The 18890-nt window shown below is 30.9% G+C and overlaps 8 protein-coding genes across 8 annotated transcripts; 4 read left to right on the top strand and 4 right to left on the bottom strand.

Moving 5' to 3' along the window:
• Window positions 1-47: 47 nt before the first annotated feature.
• On the bottom strand, window positions 48-2316 carry udkB (uridine-cytidine kinase; the record flags this gene model as incomplete). The annotated part of the gene is made up of 8 exons (XM_020579632.1): window positions 48-76; window positions 444-802; window positions 922-1018; window positions 1116-1248; window positions 1395-1453; window positions 1784-1809; window positions 1910-1946; window positions 1998-2316. The coding sequence occupies 8 exons, from the start codon at window positions 2314-2316 to the stop codon at window positions 48-50; spliced, it is 1059 nt and encodes a 352-aa protein (XP_020430307.1).
• A 259-nt stretch (window positions 2317-2575) lies between these two features.
• PPL_08830 (uncharacterized protein) lies at window positions 2576-3552 on the bottom strand (the record flags this gene model as incomplete). Its single annotated transcript, XM_020579631.1, has 2 exons — window positions 2576-3015; window positions 3198-3552. 2 exons carry the CDS (start codon window positions 3550-3552, stop codon window positions 2576-2578), a joined length of 795 nt encoding a protein of 264 aa, XP_020430306.1.
• Window positions 3553-4644: 1092 nt separating this feature from the next.
• On the top strand, window positions 4645-7669 carry PPL_08829 (TBC domain-containing protein; the record flags this gene model as incomplete). Its single annotated transcript, XM_020579630.1, has 10 exons — window positions 4645-5148; window positions 5231-5397; window positions 5481-5703; window positions 5788-5827; window positions 5933-5964; window positions 5988-6198; window positions 6312-6547; window positions 6636-6690; window positions 6810-7097; window positions 7119-7669. 10 exons carry the CDS (start codon window positions 4645-4647, stop codon window positions 7667-7669), a joined length of 2307 nt encoding a protein of 768 aa, XP_020430305.1.
• Window positions 7670-8024: 355 nt separating this feature from the next.
• On the bottom strand, window positions 8025-9896 carry cudA (putative transcriptional regulator; the record flags this gene model as incomplete). Its single annotated transcript, XM_020579629.1, has 1 exon — window positions 8025-9896. One exon carries the CDS (start codon window positions 9894-9896, stop codon window positions 8025-8027), a length of 1872 nt encoding a protein of 623 aa, XP_020430304.1.
• Window positions 9897-10186: 290 nt separating this feature from the next.
• On the top strand, window positions 10187-15636 carry PPL_08827 (uncharacterized protein; the record flags this gene model as incomplete). Its single annotated transcript, XM_020579628.1, has 7 exons — window positions 10187-10191; window positions 11346-11484; window positions 12707-12809; window positions 12913-14597; window positions 14680-14784; window positions 14920-15370; window positions 15470-15636. The coding sequence occupies 7 exons, from the start codon at window positions 10187-10189 to the stop codon at window positions 15634-15636; spliced, it is 2655 nt and encodes an 884-aa protein (XP_020430303.1).
• Window positions 15637-15990: 354 nt separating this feature from the next.
• ndkC-2 (nucleoside diphosphate kinase) lies at window positions 15991-16455 on the top strand (the record flags this gene model as incomplete). The annotated part of the gene is made up of 1 exon (XM_020579627.1): window positions 15991-16455. One exon carries the CDS (start codon window positions 15991-15993, stop codon window positions 16453-16455), a length of 465 nt encoding a protein of 154 aa, XP_020430302.1.
• Window positions 16456-17015: 560 nt separating this feature from the next.
• Window positions 17016-17397, top strand: PPL_08825 (uncharacterized protein; the record flags this gene model as incomplete). The annotated part of the gene is made up of 2 exons (XM_020579626.1): window positions 17016-17088; window positions 17174-17397. The coding sequence occupies 2 exons, from the start codon at window positions 17016-17018 to the stop codon at window positions 17395-17397; spliced, it is 297 nt and encodes a 98-aa protein (XP_020430301.1).
• A 145-nt stretch (window positions 17398-17542) lies between these two features.
• Window positions 17543-18522, bottom strand: ubcC (ubiquitin-conjugating enzyme E2; the record flags this gene model as incomplete). The annotated part of the gene is made up of 4 exons (XM_020579625.1): window positions 17543-18018; window positions 18092-18189; window positions 18258-18357; window positions 18489-18522. 4 exons carry the CDS (start codon window positions 18520-18522, stop codon window positions 17543-17545), a joined length of 708 nt encoding a protein of 235 aa, XP_020430300.1.
• Between the last annotated feature and the right edge of the window lie 368 nt (window positions 18523-18890).

The following is an 18890-nucleotide window of genomic DNA, read 5'->3' as shown; positions in this document are numbered from 1 at the left end:
TAATGAAATAACTTATACTATTATAGTTATTATAGTTAACTATCGTTTTAATCATTTTCCATCACTTTATCATTTGCTTAAACAAAAAAAAATATCTTTTGTGAAATTTCTCAAAAAATAAAATTGCTGGTTTAAATCTATAAAAGGAAATCATATATGATTTTGCATAATCATGTCATATGACTATCTTGGACAACTAGATGTGTCATTCTTTACTTATTTGATTAAAAAAATATAAATGTTTATTTCAAAATTATCATGGAACTTTTAAATTAATGACAAAATTGTTGGAATAACTAAAATGATTGAAAGATTGATTGATTTGATTGATTGAATGATTGATGTAGTTTGATTATAATATGTCTATATATATATATTATTTGATTCTGTATTGTTTTGATTTTGATTTTGCTTTGTTTTGTTTTGTTTTGTTTAATGTTTACCATTTAATTTCTTGGCATCTTGCTCGTTCAATTTCGAACGAATGTGTTGTACGATGAGATCGATGGCGACGACGTTATCGGCACCTCTTGGGATAATGACGTCAGCATACTTTTTAGTTGGTAGAATATATTCGTCGAACGAAGGCTTGACAAACTTCTCGTATTGATGCAAAACACCCTCGAGACTTCTGCCACGCTCGGCAATGTCTCTCATGACTCTTCTGCTCAGACGAGTGTCAGAGTCGGTGTCAACGAAAATCTTAATGTCCATCTGATCTCTGATACCCTGTGAATATAACGATAAAATACCTTCGAAAATAATAACATCGATACCATTAATAGCTACTGTCTCTTGTAATCTAATATAATAACAATAGCAAACAAAACAAAACAAAGAGCAAAAGAAATTCAAATTGTTGTTAATATCATTCATTAATAAACATAACCAACAACAATAACAACGATTTTAAATTATTACCTTGTATGTGTTTTAAAACAATAGGTTGGAATATGGAATTTGTTACCTGATTTCAATTCCTTGATTGCTTTTTGTGCATATTCCCAGTCGAATGCATCTATTTAAACAACATTGCAAATCATTAGTTATCTTGCTCGATATGATTGATCGATCGATTTGATTTGATTATATAGATCAGTTAATTGATTATTTACCTGGGTGATCAAAGTTATAGGATGCAACATTTTCAAGATCTTCATGGGCCAATGGTCTATAGAAGGAATCTAAACAGATGACGGCAACTCTCTGATTTTCCAATCTCTTAATGATTTCCTCACAAACGGTAGTCTACAAATTTATTTAATATTTTTCGATTTTACGATTAACAAAACTTTTGATAATAAACTGATTTCGAATGGTTGTTTGATCGTCTGTCTGGTTGATTCAAATCAAGTAGATTGATTCTTTTATATAAATAATATTTATATATTTACCTTTCCACTTGCAGTACCACCAGCAATACAAATCATAAGCATTTCCTTCATTTTTCTATCTATTTATATAAATTATTATTATAAAGATTATCGACGAGTATAGAATATTTATAAATAATAATCAAATTTTGAAAAACAAAAACAATATTAATAATTAAAAACAAATAAACAACAACAAAAATAAGAGAAATAGAATTGAATTTGGAGTTGAGTTGAATTGAATGCAAGAATCTTAATCTTAAGAGATTGTTAGTTTTTGGGGTATCTTGGAGGTGAGAAGCATGTTTTTGCAAATTTAAATAAAAAAAAAAAATTAAATAATTATTTTTATATTTTTGTTACATATTTTTTTTGAACAGACATTGATTGATGAAAATAATCGTATTAACCGGTTGATTGTGGTTGTCGATTTAATCTTTACAAAATAAAAAACAACAATGCATTGTTTATATTATTTTTATTTTTTCTAATATATTGATTGTTAGATTCGTTTAGTTTATAATACGGATCATTACATTACATTACTATCTTCTACTTCTTCTTCCTCTTCCTCTCATTATTATTATTATTTTTATATATTATCATCATCAGTATCATTAATACTGAATTTTGATGCGTTTTGTATTTGTTGTTGTTGTCCTCTGTTTATCAGTGGTGATTTATCTCTATCTCTATTATCTTTATCTTTATCTTGATTATTATTAATGTTATTGTTATTTTTAAATTTGGGTGAGGTTGATACTGATGATGATGATGATGATGAAGATTTAGGTGATAATGAGGATATCGATGATTTCGCTTTCTCCAATATCTTTAAACATATGGCACCGCGGTGTTCCTCAGGATTGTCTAGTGGCTGGTCGTTTTCGAGTGGCTGATACTGTTGCTTCTGTTGCCGCTTGAATTTGAGTGCGTTGTACATAAAGAATCCAAACAGCGTCAGTGCCATGCCGGCATAGTTGATCGGGTGAAACGGCGAGGGATTAGGGAAGATCAGTGAACTGATGATGATGAGAAATACGACTTTGGCATTGCCGACAATTGAATAGTACAGCGCAGACGTGTACTGCACGATATAGAAATGCGAGAGGTTATAAAAGAATGCCGCTACCGCCAGCCCGACCACTATAAGGCTTGGAACGAGCGGGTCTTCTGGCGGCTCACGAATGAAGCGCGGCAACTCAATGGCGCAAAACAGCGGCACAATAGAGAGTGCCGACGGCAACGACGTCACCGTCAGGATCGTTATCGTATTGAGTGAACGATCTTTGAGTAGCGATGCAATGATGATCGTTTGCAGAGCGGCAAACACCGTCGACGATAGAGAATAGAGGAATCCCATCCTGTCGAAATCCGGGTTGTTTAAGACGGCCAGTGCCGCGCCCGTAACAATAATCGCGATCGCTAGTAACGACGTCCAGCTGTAGCGCTCCCGGTACCAAACCATGCAGATCAACACAACAAACACCGGACCTGTCGCCTTGATGATTTGGTTCAGTGAAATCGACATGGTGACGATACTGATGTTCTCGAGTACATAGGTTGCCGACTGGAAGAGCGCGGCTATCAGCAGTGTCCATTTGCGACGCCACAGCGCTTCTCTCGGTGGGAATGCAGCCATCTTAAAGACAAACATGAAAAACATGCAACCAATAAACGTTGTAGTGGTTCCAGTGAGAATAATGAAGATCGGGAATTTGAAACCGATCTCCACCAGATACTTGTTCGCCAGCTGCAGCGCCATATTCAGCGCGATCCAAACAACCACCCAGAACGTTGATTTCAGCATAATTATCTTTTTACTTTCAGTATGTGGTTGTTTTTCATCATTACTATAGTTATTATCATTATCTATATCTTTAAAATCTACATTATTGTTTGTTGAAACTAATTTTTCATTTTGATCGTCATCTTCATTATCTTCATCGTCTAAACTATGACTATTACTACTACCACCACTATTATTACTATTTATATCGTTTATTGAGTATATATTGTTATTGTTACTATGATATTCATCTTGTTTATGTCTTTCAGATGCTTGATCATTAAATTTATAATTTACACTACTATTAATAATACTATTATTATTATTTTTTATATTACTATAACTATCTATTGAATCATCTATAAACTTATTATTATTATCAAAAGACATTCCTTACATTCCTTTGTTTCTTGTTTTTGTTTTTTCTTTTTATATTTTATTATTGAGATAATTCAAAATTATTAGTTTTCAATTTGAAAAAAATAACTGAAAAATATCAAAATTTTTTTTTTTTATACCAAAGATTGATTAATTAAAAATAGACAAGCCTGGTATTTGAAAACTTGTTGTTTATAGAATAACATTTTTAGTCAATGATTTAAAATTATGAAATTCTTATTATTATTTTATCAATAGACTCGTCGAAAGACTATCATTTTATCTTTGATAGAGAGATTGATACTATTTCTTTATAATTTTGGTATCAATAGACTAGTATAGCAATAATGATAATAGATAATCTATCATTATAGCTTTGTTTTAATAAGTGAGATGTTCATTTCAAAAAGATATAATACTTTTACTATTGATTAAATAAAATAAAAAAAATAATTCTAGTTTTTTTTCTATTTTTTAATTATTTTTATTTTATATTTTTATATCAATAGACTCGTCTAGAGTTTGTCTATAATTTTGTGTTTGTTTTGATAAATGAGATGTTCATTTCAAAAAAAGATATTATATGTTTACTATAATTCTCGGAATTTTGAGTCAAATTAATTTTTTGATTTAAAAAAAAAAGTTTGTATTAAACTTAGATTACTTTCTTTTTAATAGTTGGTTTTAGAAGAGTAGATTTCAAAGAAATTTTCTTGTTTTTGATTTAGAAATGTGTGAATATAATGATAACTATTTATATTAAGATTTAATAGATTTTAAATTGTCTTTCAAGCATAGATTTGTCAACTAAGAGAAGATCAGGTGTATTGTGTGAAAAGTCTTTCAACAATTTTTGACACCAATTTTAATTCACAAATTTTGCCAATTCTTCGATCTCCATGGAATGATATCATCAAAAATAAAAAATTTTTAAAAAAAATTGTAATCAATAAATTTATATAGATATTTATTTATATTTTTTCTTAAATCTATTTCTTAAAACAAAGTATTCATTTGTTTCATAATCAGTTTGTAATATAGAATAGAATTGTAAATCAAATCAAATCAATGAATAATAGATAGATCAACTAAAGACGTAGAGAAATGAATAGTAATGAAAATGAACAATTAAAAGTAGAAATAGATATAAATATTGTTGTCAGAGATGGTGATAATGATCATATTGAAAATGAAAAACTAGCTAGTAGTAGTGGTGGTAGTGGTAATAATAATGAATATGACAACGATGACGATGATGATGAGTTTTTAGATATCTACGGATTCCGATATAGCAAGAAAGCGAGTGGTAAGACGATTGAGGTGTTGAACGAGATGGCTCAGGAAGATGAAACCGAGAACTCTGAGAATTGGTTTCACTTTATACGTAATCGCTGTGAAGACAAGATCGATCGACTCGCCAAGTTGGAGCATGACCGATCGTTCATCGACCTCGTCAACAAAGGCATACCCCGTCACTACCGTAAGAAGGTTTGGCTGTCATACCTCGAGGCATCGTCACTCGAAGACTTTAGAAAGGAGTATTTCAAGTTACTAAAAGAAAAGGAAACACAATCAAAGATAAGAGATTACAAGACTGAAATTAAATTGGTAAATATTATTACTATCCTATCTTATCTAAACTTTTCTTATCTTATCTTATCTTATAAACTAATATAATTATATATATTAGGATTTAGATAGAACATTCCCGAATCATCTACTATCGAATGATGAAACTTTCAAAGAGAAGATTCAAAACATTTTGTTTGTATATAGTATCAACAATCCTAATGTTGGGTATTGTCAATCGTTAAATTACATTTCATATATATTGTTATTGATTATTGAAGATGGTAAGTTAGTTAGTTGTAGTGTTTGTTTAAAATGATAATATCTAATTCTAACTTATTTTACTTTTACTTTATTAACATTAATTAAAGAGGAAGAAGCTTTTGGTGTTTGAATTACATTGCAGATAAGATACTACCGGATTACTTTACACATACGATGTTGGGTGCACAGATCGATCAACAGGTATTCAATGATCTACTGTGTGATATGTTTCCAGACTTGATGAATCACTTCAAGAGAATCGGTGTTGTCATTCAGATACTAACGATTGAATGGTTCCTATGTCTATTTTCAACGATATTACCTGTACAAGTAAATATATCTATCTTATTCTCTTATAATAATTCAAATATTAATGTTAATTGTTGTTATTGTTATTTTCTAATAATATAATAGTTTGCTTTGATTATTTGGGATAATCTGTTTGTTAGAGGAAGTAAGGTGTTACTAGAGATCGGATTGGCACTGATAGAACTCAATATTGAATCGTTGATGAAGGCGACTTCACACGCGCAGGTAGTTGAGATATTGAATTCTCTAGACAATGCTAAACAAATTCTAAATACAATAAGAGTAAGTAGTTTAAGTAAAGAAAGTATGTTGAATATCTCAGTATATCTAACTCTTTTGCTGTTGTTACCTTTTTATTTAATAACACACAACAGACATCACCAAAGAGAATCGGAGTAGTAATGTCAAGAAAGAAGATACAAGATCTCAAATTGAAACATTGGCAAATCACAAAGAAACAGGTTAAAGATAATGAAGAGCAAAAGGATATCAAATATTTAATGAAATTTACATCTTGTAAGTTGTTGTTATTATTATTATTATTATTATTATTATTATTATTATTATTATTATTATTATTATTATTATACTAATAATAAGTCTATATTATATAATGTAATATATTATAGTTAGTTTAGATAAATTAAAGAGCTTAAAAGAGGAATTCGATATATTGTCACACGATGGTACAGGCATAGGATACCTCCAATTTCATCAAATAATCATGAGATTCTTCCCCAACTGGAAAGATCTTGAGAATCTCTCGAACGACGACAAACAAAACAGTGAGAATCTAACTAAACTCATGGAGAAGATGTTCGAAGCCATGGATGAAGATAATGATAGACTTTTAAATTTCAAAGAGGTAAATATATTTTTAATTATACACAACGATATTATTCTTAACTTATTCATTAATATAATATATTAATCTTTATTTATTTATTTTTTAGCTTGTTAAAGGTTTATCAATATTATCTCAAGGAACATTCGATCAAAAGTTAAGATGTAAATATTTATTAATCATATTCAAATTCGAACTAGATAGATAGAAAACAAAACAACTTACTTACTTACTTACTTACTTTTATCGTTATGTTATGTTATGTTATTGATTAATAATATAGTGATATTTAAATCATTTGCAATTGAATCAAAGACCTATTTAACGAAACCAGAAATACAATCGATGATAGAGTTGGCTATTTTCTTTAAAAAGATAGATACCGATCGCTTCACACGGACACAGAAGTTCTTGGAGCAACTCGAGGAACACACTACATTCGAAGGTCTAAAGAAGATGGCACTTGAGAATACACTGATTCTCGAGAGTTTTCAGACACCGACCAATCCTTTCTCACCTGTAAATCACGGTCCTGCTGATTCGTCGACCAGAGAAGGTCTTAAGAGAAGAAGTAATTCTTTTCACTTATTAGATGAAGATAGATTAAATTCTATCTCTTCACTCAGTAGCAACAATAACAATAATAATAACAGTAATAACAACAGTAGTAACAACAACCATAATAATAATAATAATAATAATAAACACAATAACAACAACTCTGATAATTGTAATAATAATAATAACTCCAATAACAATAGTAGTAATATCGGTAATATTACTTCAACACCACAATCATCATCATCATCTACATCAACAACAACACCACAACCATCAAAGTTCTCAACGGATCTAGACAATTTAAAAAAGAAGATAACCGGTGAACCAATCATCAAAAAGATAATTAATAAGAAGACAAATCAGAATAACGAATCAAATAGTAACAATAATAATGGAGGAAAGAAGAATACTGATAACAATGATAAAAAAAGTAATAATGATAACAACAATAATAATAATAATAATAAGAAAAGTAATGAAAATATTGAAAAGGAATCAGTATCTTCATCTACCCATCAGTCACAACAACAACAAAGATCTAATATCGATAAAGACCATCTAGATCCATGTATAATTATGTAACTAATACTATTAATATATATCACTTTAATAAACATAAATCCACCTACAATATCTATTTTTATTTATTAATTCAATCTACAATCTGACGGTGTGGATAATGATGATTTGTTTTTGTCATCGAAATAATAGTAATGATAGATTCATCTTTGTTAAAAGATAGTATTTCTTTGAGTCTAGTCTAGATATTCGCAACCATTTATTTCCATTGTATTTTTACTAAGAATTGTACTTTTTGATATTGTTTATAAAATTTATTGGGTTTTTTCAAATTATTAATTCATTATAATTATAATTATATTTTATTTAAATTTTATAACTTTATATATTATATTAAATTTATTATTAAATAAAATGTTTAAACAGCCGAGAATCCCAAGTCATTAAATAGACCTACTTGGAAGTTCATTAAACCATTGTTAAAATCGACAAAGTTATTTGTAAGTTGTTGGTCTGTTTGTTGATGTTGTTGTTGTTGTTGTTGTTGTTGGAGTAATCTTTGTTGTTGTTGATGTAACATCATTTGGTGTTGTTGCTGAATGTGTTGGAGATATATTTGTTGTTCTATTGTAGCAGGTTGCATCTGTTGAAGATGTTGAATTTGTTGTTGTTGTAATTGTTGATGATATTGATATTGTTGTTGCAATTGTTGTTGTTGTAGATATTGTTGTTGTAATGCTTGTTGTTGTTGTTGTTGTTGTTGCTGTTGTAATACTTGTTGTTGTTGTAATGCTGCTTGTTGTTGTTGTTGCTGTTGTACTTGTTGTTGTTGCTGTTGAGTTGTGCCATCTAATGAGTATTCAAGTTGTGGTACAACCATTTGATTCTGAGCGGCAACGGCAGCGGCAGCACCGGCAGCTCCAAACATATTAAAGTAATTCTCGTAGGATTGGTTGATGTGATCGACCTTGACTTTGTACGGGCAGATACGACAAGAACAAAGTGATTCACCGCCGATCGACTCTGAGATGCCACACTTGTCTTTGATTTGCTCATCTTTCTTCATTTCCATTTTGACAAGTTCGAGTATCTCACACATGGTCTGTGCATCGTTGGCACAGGTGTTGATCTTGAATGCACTGTCGGCACCGTCGGGATCAAGACACTGCAGCTGTTTGAAAGCACAAATAAACTCTTTGAATGCCTTCTGGAAGTCGTCTTTGTCGGCGACACCCTGTTGTTTGGCACCACCGGATTCGTCTTCCGATCCGTTGTCCGAGCAGTTTGTCTCGATGATCTTTCCTTCGTGATCGACAATCTTTGGCGAGTCGGCATTGGGAACGAGCAGACTGTTGACACTGGAGTTGTTGGCGGCGAGAAGCGCACCGAGATTGTTCTCCTTGTCGAAATAGCAGAGTTTCTTGAGCAGTCTTTGTTGCTCCTTTTGTTGGTGTTCAATTCGATTGAGTGTATCCATGAGTGAGTCGGTTGGTGCTCTCTTTCTCTTCTTGGCTTTCTTCTTTACTTGGTCGGGCTTGGAGACAACTCTGATGGGATGAGTGACAACTGCCAGACCAGCGATCTCCTTTCTGGTTCGTGGATCTACTATTCTTACACGCGCACGGAACAGCATATCTTCAAGCTGCGATGAGAGTACTTTTATTCTAAGTTCAACAGTCAGTTGGTCACCTTCTTCGTTGGCTCTGGTCTTGTATTCGAGTGGCTTCATGGTTGCAGAGTCGACTTCTTTCAAATTCTCAGAGTCATACACTAGATGTACCTCGGGCGAGAGTTGATGGAAATTCAGTGAGTTGTCAAGCAACGTTAGAGTGAGGAGGAATGGATTGTTTTTGACGACTACATGAACATTCTTTTGGACACCGTTCTTTGAGAATTTCTCCTCGACCAAACAGGTTTGTTGTGTAATCGATATACGTTTATTGCTTGATTGCATTGCAGATGGACTGGAGTTAGATTGATTCACAGGACTATTATTAATGGAAATATTATTGGGAATGGGTGATGATGTTGTTATATTGCTGCTGGATGACGGTGATGCAGTTGAAGACTGTGCTCCGGTGCCAGGCTGGTAGTCAGGAACATTCCTCAATAGATGTCCTGATGGCGCTATATGTGGTAGATGTGGAACAACAGCATGACCTAATTGTTGTTGATGTTGTTGTGATAAATATGGATGTGGAATTTGGTTTTGGCCATTAATCATTCCATTATATGCTGGATTTAATTCCATCGAATGGAATTGAGGATGGTTATTAACCATTAAACTCATTTTACTAATTTAACAAATTTTATTATAGTAATACAAAAAAAAAACTTAACTATTTATATTTATTATTATTGACAATAATTATTAATTAAATTATTATTATTTAATATTTTTAAAAGTAGGGTAGTAATATAGATGTTACCTGAATATAATATTTATTAATATTTATTAAACTCTTTTTAACTATAGATAGATATTTATTATTTATTTTTAGAAAACTGGAAATCCAAAAATAAACAAACAAAAAAATAGTAAATAGTTATCAGGATATAAATCATATAGGTAACCAAAAAATGATGTAATACTATCGATGATGAGTTGTATACGGTTTGTAGTGTGGTATAACAATGGTAGTAGTGTTTAATTAGTTTTGGAAATTAATTAACTAATTATTTTTCTATTGTTTTTTTTTGTTTTTGAAGACAATGGTGATGGTATTACTGTGATAGATGATGATGAAGATATTGTTGTTGTTGTTGCTGGTGAAGAATGGGGTTCTATATATTTTTTTTATATGGCAATATAAATATTATGAAAGTGATTGATGATTGACCAAAGAAGAAAAAAAAAAATTATACAATTTCGAATGATGGTAAATTTAAACTAAATGCTACCAAAAAATAAATAATAACAAATAATAACAATAAAAAAAAAAATAATCTAGAAAATTGGATTATCACAAGTTGCTTCCTGTTTTACAAATAATAGTTTTGTAGAATAAAAAAATGCAAATTGGAAATAGCAAAAACAAAAAACTGATGATGGTTATCAATTTTGTTGTTGTTTCTATTCTATATATATATTGGTTGTCTGATGTTTGTAATAATCCAAATTAAATTAAATAAAAATAATAGGGATATCTTGTTATTTATGTCTTTTTTTTTTCAAATTTATTCTTGATTTAATATCATGATATTGTTTTTTTATTGTACTGTTTTAACTCCACTCCTCAAAACACACAAACCCACACACTCATTTATACAAACACACTCATCAAAAACATAATCATAAAAAGAAAAACAAAACCAAAGACATACAAGTAAAAACACAACACACTCACTCAACTCTGACTTATCTCACTACACACTCACACTCACATTGACATTCACACTAAAACTCACACTAGAACAGAAAAAAAAAAATCGTCACTTTGAATACAAAAACAAAAATAATTATATTGATAATCCCTTTCAACTACCTATCCTATCCCATGCTTATATATAGAGGATTACATCATATGACAATGTATCTACATCTAAAAAATAAAGATATAAAAAGATATATATACATGTTGTTTTTTTGTTGTTGCTGTGGTGGTGATGGACAAAGGTATATATATTCCAAAAATATAGTTTGTGTTGTCTATCTCACATTTCATTTGTCCTTATATGTTGTATTTTCCTATTCTATCCATTTTCTTTTTTTTTTATTTAAATTGTTTTTTATCTACAGGAGTATATCAACAACAACAACAACAATAAGAGCAGCAGAATCAACACGTTTGTCACATCACATGTTAACATATCATCATTCAATCACTCACTCCTATTTATCTACTAAACCAGCAACCAGAAAAATGGAAAATGAAGAAGTATGTACATAAAGCAAATATCATAACAACAAGTGTGTGTACCCCAAATTTTTGTTCAAATAACTTTTTCCCAGTTAACCAATCAAACAAATCCATCAATGCTAATATGATATACTTCATATGTAACATAAGGTATAAAAGTATTATTGCTTGCTAGTGTTATTTGTAGACTATCCACATCGACCACACTTAATATCCCACAAAAACCACCATATTCGACCAAAACAATAACAACAACAACAAACAAACAAACAAACACTACCACCACTATTTTTCATCTCAAATATAGATACCATTCAACACTCTCTTACAGTGCAGCTGACTCTGTTTTCACCTATTACTATTCTAATTATAACCAAATGAGAGAGATGAGATGATAGGCAGAGAGGAGTGATAATGAATGTAATAACGAGAATAACAATAATTTTATATAAACAGAGTAACGAGAATGGTTTGTTTTGAAAACAACAACAACAACAACAACAGGCAAACAACACTATTTCCTAATAAAGTAAATCAACTTAATAGGTAATTGCTGTCTTATTATCATTTTACTATTATTATTTGATTGGCATGATTATCTGATTAATACTTATATATCTATCAATATTATATTGCAGATTAAAATAAAACAACAATTACTACTATCATAAAGAATTAATTTCTTGAATTCATTAAATTGAATTGTTTGATATTTAAAATATTCTTATAAATTTTAAAAATAAAAATAGATAAAAATAAGAAAACAAGAACAAACAACAAATAATTCTAAAGAATTAATTTAGTTGTATGAAAGGCAAACAACTGATTTTGTTATAATCATGATCAGAAATGTGTCAACTCAGATTAATGATCGATTTTAGCAAAAAGTTTTAATATTTTTTTATTTTTTCATCCAAAATTCTTTTAAAAAGAAAAGTGTGAAATCAATTTTTTGCTAAAAATAATTGATTGGTTGAAAGGAGGGAAGGTGGGAAGGTGTAAGAAAATTATAACACTGCGATTAAAACAAACACATGATTGATCCTCCTCTTTTTTTAAAAAACAAAAAACCAATTTTTATTTATTTATTTTATAACAATCATTGCTTTTTTTGATTTTATTTTATTTTATTACAATTCCAAAATTAATTGATCAACACCAATTTTATTTGAAAGCAATAGATTAATTTAACATGATTGAACAGATAAGGAATCGCAATAAAAAAATACAACAACAACAGCAACAAGAGGAAGATGAAGATGAGGAAGCTAACAACTCACCCGAGTCTACCACATCAACGACAGCAGATCAACAAAAATCAACAACAAAATCAAAGAAAAAAAGTAATAAATTAATTAGTTAATATTAACTAATATTAACAATTTCAATAATCAAATTAATATGTACATTAACTAACATGTTATTATTTCTATTTTTTATTATTAGTACTCACATTAAGATCATTTAAGAAATCAAAGAGTTCAGAAAAGTTGAATAATCAATCGGAGAGTTTTGATATTTCATCTCCGACTTTGATGTTTTCAACATCGGAACAACATAGCAATAGTAATCAAAAACCTCAAGAGATATCACCACTATCATTATTCAGTCAACATCAACAACAACAACAGAAACACTATTTATCACCGACATCTACATCACCAGCAAGTGCAATGTCGCCAATTACACTATCACCATCGCCATCGTCATTGGGAACACCACCGATAATGACAACGATAACATTACATAATAACGATAATAATAACAATGGCAATTCAGAACAGGTTTCCGATGGAAGACCACCAGTACCAAAAAGAAATTTTACAGCATCACCAACAACACATTCACAAACACCCGCTGTACCACCGAGAAACAATGGATTAACAAGACCTGTTTCACCGATAAACAACAACAACAACCACCATCAACAACCTCCACCAACAGCACCAAGACCACTACCAACTCCATCGCCACCCTCAAACTTCACAGCTACAACAGATGGTCAACAACCTAAAAGAATGGTAAATCTAAGACCAGTAACACCACCACTTTCAAACAATCATTCAAATGCAAATGCAATCAACAATCACAATCACAATCACAATCCAAATCCAAATCATAGACCAGTTTCACAACCACCTGGAGCACAACAACATCCAGTAATTCCACCAAGAACTCGTATAAAATCTGATACAATTGTACCTAATAGTAGTGGTAGTAATGGATTATCTCAAAAGGATAACTGTAATTCCCAGCATGAAAATGGATCACTGTTGAATGGTCGCACGATATCTTTGATTGGTCAGGATGGTGGACTTTCAAGTCCGTCCACCTACTCGCCAAACTTGAGGAGCAACAACAGTAGTGGTGGTAGCAATAGCAGTGGTGGTGAACTGTCGTCATCCGATGAAGCCAAACGCAAAACCATGCGGCAAAAGATGTTGTCCAGAAAGACTGCATCGCTGTCGCTGCGCGACGACGACGCGCCCGGAACTGACGACGCCGATGCCGACGCTGAAGAATACGGAAGTAGCTACGAGATGTCGCCTAGCTCTGGATCATCGAGTGGTTCGTTCTCATCGTTTACAACAACGACAACATCGTCGTCATCACCCAACGATGGTTCTTCAATGGACATCAATAACAACAACAACGGTTCAGATGTTGTGTCGTCACCACCTACTACATCTGCAGCAGCAGCAACAGTACAACAAAAGAAACGTGGATTCTTCAGTAGTAAACGATCTACTGTTGCGGTTGACTATGTTGATCCGAAGGAGTTGATCATTGAGAAACTGAATTGCGTTGAACAGGTGGCGTCGAGACGTTCGGCGCTTCCACCGATAGCGACTAGCACCACTACCAACCGAGTGGTCAAAGAACTGATTGAAACCGAAGCAGACTATCTCGATGATCTCTACATTCTTATCAACTACTACAAGAACAGTATGATTGAACTATCGCAACACCCATCGATGAGCATCAAAAACGAAGATATCAACTATGTATTCTCCAATGTCGACGAACTCTATGTCATCAATCTACGCCTATTCAACTCACTACTAGAAATCATACCAAACATGGAAAACATCAATAACTATCCAAATGTAGATGAGATATTCTTTAAGCATGTATGTAATAACTAGTTATTAATAATGATGATATTATATTTATCTAATCAAATTCAATATTAAATACTCAATATACTCATAGACCAACGCTTTACAAAGATATGTAACATATTTATCAAATCAAGAACAATGTAATAAGCAATTAGTATCATGGGAGAATAATAGTCAATTATCTTCTATTTTAACTGTAAGATTTAGAATTAGATTAATAATATAAGAAGTTATAGATTATGTTAATTAGTTAACTAACTGTTTTTATTGTTGTTATTTTTGTTGTTGTTGTTGTTGTTGTTGTTGTTGTTGTTGTTGTTGTTGTTTTTAGCATATAAAATCACTACCAGGTGTAAAGAATCAAAATATATCATCATATGTAATAAAACCAGTACAGAGACTATGTAAATATCCACTGCTATTGAGAGAGTTGAAGAATACGGTACCGGAGGAGAATGAACACTATCGTGCTTTCGAGAGAGCAGCTAAGCTGATGGAGAAGATCGTATCGGATATCAACGGAAAGATAAAGAACGAAGAGAAGATCAATGAGATTAGAGATCTCATCGGTAAGGAACACGATTCACTTCTCCTCAAGAAAACACTCCTCAAAGAGGGAAAGACAAAGATCTTCAAAAAGGAAACCGGAAAGAGTCAAGACGCCACTCTCTACCTGCTCGACGATATCATCATCGTCTATAAATCATCCATACTTCAAAAGAATCGCGTTGTAACCATTTATCTATCGAATCTACTTGATATTAGAGATATTGAAACAAAAGGTAATAATGATCAATAATAACATAACAATCATTAATATAAAGTTAACTAACACTATTACTATTATTTAACACTATTAATATATATATATTACAACACAGAGATTAAAAGTGGATTCGAAATATTACATCTTTGCAAAGAACAAGCGTATAGACAATCATTTTCTGCAGAGAACTACGCAGATAAACTACTGTGGATTAGAGATATAGAGGATGCAGTTCACGCATATCAAGTCATCACAGGACAACCAATGTCAAATTATACATAGATAATAGCTACACAAACCCAAACCCTTAAAAACCATATCAATGTAATTAAAAATGTATCAATAAAAAAATCTTATTTATTTATTTCTAAAATAAAACAAGTTTATTTTAATATAATATCAATATAAATCTTTAAAATAATTTTGTGTCAATTTAAATCCATAAAAGGAAGTTCAGATTGATCACTCAAATCTCTGAACCACACAACACTTTTGTTTTTTTTTTTTTTTTTCTCAAATTTTTTTGATTTTTTTTTTGACAATTTTTTTTGAACAGTATCTTGAAGAAACACTTGAAAATTTGTTCAGTTTTGTTTTTAACCATATATTTATATTTTTAAACAACGAAATTTTATAATGTCAGTCACCGAAAGATCATTCATTGCCATCAAGCCAGACGGTGTTGCCCGTAATTTGGTCGGAGAGATCATCGCCCGTTTCGAGCGTAAGGGATTCGTCCTCGTCGGTCTCAAGCAAATCGTTCCAACCGCCGATTTGGCCAAGTCTCACTATGCTGAGCACGCCGAAAGACCATTCTTCGGTGGTCTCGTCTCCTTCATCACCTCTGGTCCAGTCGTTGCTATGGTCTGGGAAGGTAAGGGTGTCATCGCTGCCGCCCGTGCCCTCATCGGTGCCACCAACCCATTGGCCTCCGCCCCAGGTACCATTCGTGGTGATTTGGCCATCGATGTCGGAAGAAACATCATCCACGGTTCAGACTCTGTCGACTCTGCCAAGCGTGAAATCGCCCTCTGGTTCGCCGAAACCGAGTTGCTCGCCACCGCCACCCCAAACCCACACATCTACGAACCAAGAAATTAAATCTGTGTCTGACTTATTCTAAACTTTAATAAAGAATAGATTTGTTTATAATGTAAATGCAGTTAGTTATTCAATCAATCTCACCTCATTATTTATTGAATGTTTTAATTTAATTTTCAACATCATATTGTTGAATAACAATTTAACATCATTTCCAAATTCATGGTTACAATTCTTCGTTAATTAAGTTATTCTTATATATTTAAATGTATAGTACCAGTACACTGTTTTGATCATATATATTACTCAATTATTTTCCAAATAAGTTAAATGTGTGTGGGTTATAGATATTAAAATACAAATTGCTTTTGTTTTTTTTAAAAAAAAAACAGATATATTGGTTGATCCGGTAATACCTCCAATGATGAGTGTTTATTTATATATTTTTATTTGGATGTTGGGGTAAGAATTCGATAAGGTTATATTTATGTAAATCATTGTATTGTTCAATACCATCAATAAAAAACTACCAAAAAAGGAATGTCGAATCAGACAATGAGATAATAGATATATTTAAAAGTATAAAAAAAAAGTGATTGTATTTATCCATTAAAAATAAAATGAATTTTAAACATATATTCTCAATAGTTTTAAATTTAATACTAATAGACTTGGTACTTTCCAAAAATAGAGGTAAATTAATAAATATTTATATGTTGTTTAATTAAAAAATATAATAAATTAATTGCTTTCTTTTTTTACTTTTTAAAATAAATAGAAAGAGATCATAAATATAAAGAACCAAATCTAAGAGATGCTGGTGTTGGTATTGCTATTGGAATGGGTAGCTTTATTGGAGTAATGCTAATTATATTTACAATTATCATAGTCTATGTCAAGTTAAATAAAACAGAAAAAGAAACTAAGCAACTAGAGAATCAAAATCAAAATCAAATTCAAAATGCAACAGAAACCCAAACACCAATTGAAATTAATTGTTAATATAAAATTTTAAAAATGAATTAAAATAAACAAGAATCAGTTAATTTAAATTATTTGTATAGGTTTTATTGTTGTTGTTACTATTATATAAATATATATTTCAGGTTTAAAAATAAAAGAGAAACACTCAGTTTGTTTATTATTATTAATCATCATCATTATCGATTCCTTCATCATCATTATCAGAGTTATAATCGACTTCGTCCTCTTCGTAATCATAATCACCATCATCTTCGTCGTCATCATAGCCAGCATCGTCATAGTCATCGAAAAAGTCCATCGGTTTGTTGAGTAGTTTCATCTTCTCGACCTGTTTGGCACGCTCCATTGGATCAGAGTCTGGATGTGGTATTTTAATGTGTGACGGTACTTTCTGGTTGGCCTTTGCAATGAGCGCTTTGATACGCTTTTTGTAGGCTTCGCGTTCGTTCCTCCACTCTACCGATGCATCTACATTGGCGGGTGACGATGTATTCGGTGCACTTAGTAATGATATTACACTGAGTATAATTGTGGTAACAGTTTGAGTTGGTAACCATCTTTCCTCTGGTAACTCTCCACTTGTTTCATCCTCACCGGGAGGGTGTAAAATTGATATACAAACTTTTCCATCAGTATAAACTATTTTTTTTTCCAAAAAAAATAAAAAATTGTTAGAAATAAATATTTAATAAATATAGCTATAATTAATTACCATTTGGATGCCAAAACTCTGATAGAAATACTAAGGTAGGTGGACTCATTGGGTAATCGTTTGGAAATTTCATGGAAATTTGAAATATACCTCCCTCACTTTGAAAGTAAATATTTATAAATATTAGAATAATTTGTTGGAACAGTTTGATTGTTTGTCAACTTACTAATCAGTTTCAGGTGGTCCTTCGACATAAGCTTTCCATTCAAATAGATTTTCATTTACAAGTTCAAAACAAACACCTTCAATAGGTTCAGATTGTATCTCTACATGATAAATGATAGTTAGTAAGGTGGTGTTTAAATATCTATCTATTTGATTGATTGATTGATCTGTATTTTAATCTGTTTTAAAAAAACCAATTGATACAAACAATGCTATAAATGATTAATCATACTTTTGAACTGATTTTGTAATAATTTAGATGCCATATCTGTTGTAGTTATATCTATCTATTTATCTATATGGTTATAAAAATAGAAAAAAGTAAAAAATAATAAATAAAGTATAAGTATGATATAAAATTGATTACATAATAAAAAGTTGTTTTGGTATTCCGGAATGATTAAAATAATGTGAACTCATTGGCTGTATTTGGTGTTTTTTTTTTTGGTATTTTTAACATCCAAAATGGTTAAATTAAGGTAATGAACAACTTCAAATTAAATTATTTTAGTGTAATTTTTGCAAAAAAAAAAAAAAAAAAAAAAAAAAAACTAAAAGGTTGTGAAGTTGTTTATGGAATTGATAGATTTAGTGATAAATAATTACCTTTAACTTAACTCTTAGTTTACAATAA

This window comes from Heterostelium album (assembly GCF_000004825.1).
Source record: "Heterostelium album PN500 unplaced genomic scaffold PPL_scaffold9, whole genome shotgun sequence".
NCBI lineage: Eukaryota > Evosea > Eumycetozoa > Acytosteliales > Acytosteliaceae > Heterostelium > Heterostelium album.
The sequence above is the reverse complement of the archived record's forward strand: the minus strand, read 5'-3'. Positions and strand labels throughout refer to the sequence as shown.